This window comes from Ceratina calcarata, unplaced genomic scaffold (genome assembly GCF_001652005.2).
Source record: "Ceratina calcarata isolate Rehan_Ccalc_2016 unplaced genomic scaffold, ASM165200v1 scaffold582.2, whole genome shotgun sequence".
Taxonomy (NCBI): Eukaryota; Metazoa; Arthropoda; class Insecta; order Hymenoptera; family Apidae; genus Ceratina; species Ceratina calcarata.
The window spans coordinates 96,431-103,173 of NW_017177041.1; the positions used below are offsets into that span (position 1 = coordinate 96,431).

Consider the following 6,743-nt stretch of genomic DNA (forward strand, 5'->3'; position numbering starts at 1 on the left):
TGTAGGTAGATACCGAGGAATCCTCGCCACGCACATCCATAGATAAATTAATACAATGGCATCGATTTATTGTAAATTTGATATAATAAATTGGAGGAAGCTCGTAACCCTGCTATTAATTCCAGGAAATCCGGGCTCGGCGCATTTAAAACCAGCAGATATTACTCCAATTTCATAAAACCATCTATTTATCGGTAACATCACCGGACCACCACTGTCACCCTGAAATAATTAGAAAAATACAGATTGAAACGAGGTTAAAAATCGAGAGTTGTTCAATTACCTTGCAAACACCTCTCCCACCGTTTCCACGTGTGCATATCAACCGATCATCAACGATGATTGAACTTGTGAATGCAGAAAAAGCCGCGGCGCAAGTTTGGGTGGTAACTACTGGTATTTGTACTTCTTTAAGTACATCGCTCTGTGGTCCATCTGCGTTAAAAAGATCGGAAATAATGGAGAATCGACTATCATTGATTGATACTCACTTAAATAAATAGTACCCCATCCTGCAAGGAAAGGCCTAGTGTTTACGAAGTCACGCTCTGCAATTTTCCCCACAGGAAGACAAATGGGATGTATATTATCTAAAAATACATTGCTTAGAAGAGAAGCAGGTATCATTATCTAAGTGATATGGAATTTCAGAACTTCAGGCCTACACGTGAATTGTACATCACGCTCCAGTCTCAGGATAGCAACATCGTTTATATGCATACTCTTGTTGTATTCAGAATGAATGATCTTTTTCTCGAATCTCAAGTCAATGGGATGTGCTCCATCGTCGTCTCTCTTCAGATCCAAGTCCCCGAGGCGAACAACGACAAGGTCGTTACGTTCCGCGCAATGGGCAGCGGTTAATACGTGTCTGGCCGATATGAGAGAACCACCGCAATTCCATTCCAATTCAGAAGTTGGAGTTTTTTTAAATCCTAGTGCAGCCATCCAAGGCAATGCGTCTGAAATCAAGTTTTGTTGGGTATAATGAATTAATCACTGAATCAAGAGACGAAGTTTATAATGAGACATACTGAGTTTCGCTGGCATTCCACCGACTATCCTCGGGCGAAAGACATTACTGAAACCGCACTGAGGTGGAAGCAGAGGTCCGTATAAATTTCGTTCCGTCGAGCCTCCCGACTTGCCTGGACAACAAACGATCGGATTCTTGCCCTCAATACGGCAGATGAATTTCTTTGCGAAATCAGCCGCTTTTGCACCTTCTCTTCGCAGCAATTCTAGCAGAGGCTGGCAGTTTTTAATATCGATACACGTCCCTGCCACTTGAGTCGGTGTCATGCATTCTGTAATTCCTTTTATTTGGTAAATTATTCATTGATCATAAGAGACGTACGAACCTTGAGATATTGCTAACTTTAGGAAACTGATTAACATCAGACATGTAAAGAACATTGTGGATTTCATTTTTCTTTTCTGAAATGAGAAAAGGCATACGAGTACCCAGTCTTTATTTCTAATCATTAATTAATTTTCATGTGCTGTCGATGATAATTAGTTTTTATATTTAGTTNTTGTTATCCATGTAGTTTATAATTCGTCATTTTCTTAAAACGCTTCGTATTGAGCGAAGCGGTTGTTCACGCGTCAAAGGCCGTGTGTCCGGATCCGAGCCAACGCTCCCGATTCGGGGCTTACGCCAACCGAGCGCTCTGATTGGTCGGAGTTTTTTGTTAATAACTCCTCAACCACGCATCGGACAACTTTTTCGCTAAGGAAAATGCTGTTTAAAATTACGTCAGGAACCTCCCACTTCAATATCTTACACTAACTTTGGGACACCCTGTATACCTTCGTGATTGTATGCGTAACTTTCAAATTTGAAAGAAATGAAACGGAACAAATTCAAAGATTCGCTGCGTTATAATGGCTTCGACGGTCTATGGAAGTATAAAATGTGATACAGAAGCAACTTGGTATATATATACTTTGCTACATAAAAGTGTGGCCAGTTGGTTGCAGATAAACAAGCGTAAGTTTCTTGGCACCGCGGTCGCATTTAGAAAATTGCCATCTTTAGTTAATACCTCTCGTCAAAGTACATCTTTTAGTATCCTTGAAAGAGAAAGCCCTCGAAAGTAGAAAACAGTAGTAACAAGGGTAGCTGCAACAGTAAAAATCACCTTTGTCGATAAGAACAAATGCAGCGACAACTTGATTGTTTAAATGTATATTCCTTTTGCATTGTAATTACAGATAACGTCTAGTACACTAATATAAAAGAGCTTATAAATTTCTTGATAAAACACTTGTACCAGCTGAGTTTACTTTTGAAAATGACAGGCAAATTCAAAAGTTAAGGAGGAACGTTTACGAAGAACACGTGTGTCGAATTAATTAAGGTCCGGGTAGCTATATCAGTCTCAAAAGAGACGGGGCAGAGGACCAAGAACAGAGAGGCGAAAATATCATCGTATCATCGTATGTATGCTAATTGAACGAGGGCCAATCTGGAACGGACCAACCCAGTGGCCTCTATTTGATTATTATGATAAGTATTCGGCTAGAGAGGAGTTCCTTCACAGACGACGACGTGAAAACAGCTTTAATGTTCCTTCCCGAAGTTCTCTGGTACGATAGTAGAGAGTGAAGGTCATGAGAGTGAAAATCCGCTTCTGGGATTACACTGTCGTACCAAGTATCAGTGCTTTTCGCTTAAATTGAAGCTATCGCTAAAACCACCGTGGCTGCAGTAAATCAAGCTTGCTTACGTACCATACACAATTCATCGAGTGGAGTTTGTAAACTGACTTTCCACAGTGGTAAAACCGAATAACATTGCGCGGTGTTCAAAAGTACATTCGATTGTTATTTCCTTTACGCTTGAAAGTTATAACTTCTATACATTCTTGGAAATTCTTTTGTTAGGGATTCGGAGTTTGGAGCAATGATAATGTCCCACCAGACGAAAAAAGAATAATAAGAACAATTTATTCTTGTAGCATAATACAACAGACTGAACTATACCTATATCGAGCACCGGAGTCAAGCCGTCCCTTACTCTCACGCACACATGTATTACGCACACTCATGAAGCTCGGCCAAGCCTGCACGACGCACGTCGCACGACCAGTTTAGATGATGCGATTCAGCTCGCTGACTAACCCGAATAGCTCAACGGGCCCAAGCGGCTCGATGCGACCGAGTAGCTCGGCGCGACCGAGATTTTCGGGTACTTGCACATCTCTAATTATTAGTTGCGGTGATAGTAGGTGCAATGATTAGAAAGTGTAGGGTAAAATAATTAATACTTAATTAACGTGCTCTAAGCTACTCCTTTTTATTCAGTGTCTTATTAATCTTAAACAACAATTTCCAATTTTATTATCTTCAAGTCAGCGACGAAGTGATGAAATGTAGGTAGATACCGAGGAATCCTCGCCACGCACATCCATAGATAAATTAATACAATGGCATCGATTTATTGTAAATTTGATATAATAAATTGGAGGAAGCTCGTAACCCTGCTACTAAGTCCAGGAAATCCGGGCTCGGCGCATTTAAAACCAGAAGATATTACTCCAATTTCATAGAACCATCTATTTATCGGTAACATCACCGGACCACCACTGTCACCCTGAAATAATTAGAAAAATACAGATTGAAACGAGGTTAAAAATCGGAAGTTGTTCAATTACCTCGCAAACATCTCTCCCACCGTTTCCACGTGTGCATATCAACCGATCATCAACGATGATTGAACTTGTGAACGCAGAAAAAGCCGCGGCTCAAGTTTGGGTGGTAACTACTGGTATTTGTACTTCTCTAAGTACATCGCTCCGTGGTCCATCTGCGTTAAAAAGATCGGAAATAATGGAGAATCGACTATCATTGATTGATACTCACTTAAATAAATAGTACCCCATCCTGCAAGGAAAGGCCTAGTGTTTACGAAGTCCCGTTCTGCAATCTTCCCCACAGGAAGACAAATGGGATGTATATTATCTAAAAATACATTGCTTAGAAGAGAACCAGGTATCATTGTCTAAGTGATATGGAATTTCAGAACTTCAGGCCTACACGTAAATTGTACATCACGCTCCAGTCTCAGGATAGCAACATCGTTTATATGCATACTCTTGTTGTATTCAGAATGAATGATCTTTTTCTCGAATCTCAAGTCAATGGGATGTGCTCCATCGTCGTCTCTCTTCAGATCCAAGTCCCCGAGGCGAACAACGACAAGGTCGTTACGTTCCGCGCAATGGGCAGCGGTTAATACGTGTCTGGCCGATATGAGAGAACCACCGCAATTCCATTCCAATTCAGAAGTTGGAGTTTTTTTAAATCCTAGTGCAGCCATCCAAGGCAATGCGTCTGAAATCAAGTTTTGTTGGGTATAATGAATTAATCACTGAATCAAGAGACGAAGTTTATAATGAGACATACTGAGTTTCGCTGGCATTCCACCGACTATCCTCGGGCGAAAGACATTACTGAAACCGCACTGAGGTGGAAGCAGAGGTCCGTATAAATTTCGTTCCGTCGAGCCTCCCGACTTGCCTGGACAACAAACGATCGGATTCTTGCCCTCAATACGGCAGATGAATTTCTTTGCGAAATCAGCCGCTTTTGCACCTTCTCTTCGCAGCAATTCTAGCAGAGGCTGGCAGTTTTTAATATCGATACACGTCCCTGCCACTTGAGTCGGTGTCATGCATTCTGTAATTCCTTTTATTTGGTAAATTATTCATTGATCATAAGAGACGTACGAACCTTGAGATATTGCTAACTTTAGGAAACTGATTAACATCAGACATGTAAAGAACATTGTGGATTTCATTTTTCTTTTCTGAAATGAGAAAAGGCATACGAGTACCCAGTCTTTATTTCTAATCATTAATTAATTTTCATGTGCTGTCGATGATAATTAGTTTTTATATTTAGTTCGAAAGTTTCGCTGGTAAATAGTAAGACACAGGAAAGTAATTAATTATTTGTACAAATGTAATAAATCGGAAGTACATTTCGTCTACACTTCTAAAAAATAGATTTTTCCTTACCTTCTGCACGTTCGTACACTGGAAATTCTTTACCTAGCGAAACAGTGAGATTTGAAAATTGTATACGCACTAGCCAGAATGTATGGTTCTTTATAGTACGTTATGATAATTAAATTTTTTTATTCCGTACTATAAAACGTATACGCGTATTAAAAGCACGACAATATTTACCAAACGTGTACTATGCTTTCTGAAAATGTTCGTATCGTGCACATTAAACTTCCACGTCGTGATACGTGAGACTATAAAGATTAATACAAGCAGGAATACGATGCCATCGTTTTATTGTAGAATAGATGTACGTTTGCTTATGAAGACCGACTATACTCGTAGTCCCGAGAGACTAAGAGCGGGCACAGTTTAGTTTTTGATCGTTCTGCGCATCTCAATGCTTTACCGTATATACTGAACCGTGTGGAGGGAGTTCGCTGCGATCCCCACCACCCTCCCAAGCTGCGCGAAACGCTCCTCGACTCTCGGGACTGCAAGTATAGACAAAAGGTCTTAAGCAGTATTCCCACTATCCGGCAAACGCCGGTCCGGAGCCGGTGACTGTCGGTCGAAACCAGGACCGAAGTTAGTAGGCTAGAGGATAGGGAAAAGCGTGTAAAAGCGAGGATGCCTTGGGCCCCCGGTCGAAATCTGCAGACAGGCTACCTGCTGTTTAGGTTCGAGCCGCCGCGGCGCCGGTCAGCGGCAGGTCAGCGGCACTTTTCGGCCGAAATGCAGAGAAAGCCTAGCCACCGATTTTTCCGACTGTTGTCGGTCGGTTTCTTGTTAAATTGTTACTTCATAATTTTTATAATAACGTCGAGCCAAATGTATATTATAATGCGAATGACAATATGATAATGAAAATCATTGATGCGAAGCAAATATACGTATATTGTTATCTGCATGATGTTAATAAACAATGTTTTAGCTTTTGGGAATCAGTAGAATATGTGTATAAATAAGATACTGATTGGAGTGCGAGTGTATCGCCCTCGCTTCTCATTGGTTCTATGAACCATTTTTTTCTCTCATTCCACCATTCTCCTTCACGTATTTCAGTACATAATGTAAACGATGTATTGACCTCACGTCATTCGCCAAGAATATACTATAGAGAATGGTGGCTTTTTTCTTTACAACCATTGATTGGTCACCACAGGAAAAGCGATATATCGGCAACGGAAGAATAAATGATCGATTGAAACATGAAAAGTTGCACCATTTAAAAGTGGAACACGTTTATTAAATTCCATATGTTTAAGTTTAAAGCAGTAACGGATGCTGCAATACATATTTGCATGCTTAATTAAACGGCGAAACATTTAACGCATTTATAGTACTTGATTAACGCGTGTAATTTGTTTTTTGGTTTATTCGATGTCGTTCCACAGCAGCTGAAATCAAATACAAATGTAACATGCAAAATTTTGTGTAAAATTTTTGCGAAAAGGAGGACGGGCATTTGAATAAGTGGAATAATTATTATTCCAGTCGCGGCGAAATTGTAGTATTGAGACAAAACATGCGAAATGTCTTTCATTAATGATAGTAGCATTTTAAGTCTTGTCGTCATTTAACAATTAGAGTAATTTGTTTTTGATAACGCACAAGTCTTTTGAGTGTAGCACATTTAGAATCGTTACTTTTTAAGTGCAGGGCCGGTGTGACCATTTGCGGGGTCGGGTTCAAAAATTTTGCGGGGCCAGAATACACATTTAAATCCTA

The 6,743-nt window shown here is 40.3% G+C and overlaps 2 protein-coding genes across 2 annotated transcripts in view; both read right to left on the reverse strand.

The window, feature by feature from the left end:
- The window catches only part of LOC108629705 (venom serine protease Bi-VSP-like), an 11,919-nt gene extending 10,428 nt beyond the window's left edge, over positions 1–1,491 (reverse strand). The window contains exons 1-6 of the mRNA XM_018032538.2: positions 1,362–1,491; positions 1,035–1,307; positions 666–962; positions 492–590; positions 284–435; positions 109–222 (exon numbers count right to left, since the gene is read on the reverse strand). Coding sequence (XP_017888027.2) covers positions 109–222; positions 284–435; positions 492–590; positions 666–962; positions 1,035–1,307; positions 1,362–1,485 — 1,059 coding nt within the window. The 5' untranslated portion in view covers positions 1,486–1,491. The remainder of the gene's footprint in view (positions 1–108; positions 223–283; positions 436–491; positions 591–665; positions 963–1,034; positions 1,308–1,361) is intronic.
- A 1,835-nt stretch (positions 1,492–3,326) lies between these two features.
- Positions 3,327–4,927, reverse strand: LOC108629707 (venom serine protease Bi-VSP-like). The gene is made up of 5 exons (XM_018032539.2): positions 4,738–4,927; positions 4,411–4,683; positions 4,042–4,338; positions 3,868–3,966; positions 3,327–3,811 (listed from the first exon to the last, which is right to left on the reverse strand). Exons 1-5 carry the CDS (start codon positions 4,859–4,861, stop codon positions 3,750–3,752), a joined length of 855 nt encoding a protein of 284 aa, XP_017888028.2. The 5' UTR covers positions 4,862–4,927; the 3' UTR covers positions 3,327–3,749.
- Between the last annotated feature and the right edge of the window lie 1,816 nt (positions 4,928–6,743).

Coding starts and splice junctions, on each gene's coding strand:
- LOC108629707 (XM_018032539.2), bottom strand. CDS start 4,861: ATGATTAGAAATAAAGACTGGGTACTCGTATGCCTTTTCTCATTTCAG. Junction 4,684..4,737: donor AAAGTTAGCAATATCTCAAG/GTTCGTACGTCT, acceptor AAGGAATTACAG/AATGCATGACACCGACTCAA. Junction 4,339..4,410: donor TGGAATGCCAGCGAAACTCA/GTATGTCTCATT, acceptor ACTTGATTTCAG/ACGCATTGCCTTGGATGGCT.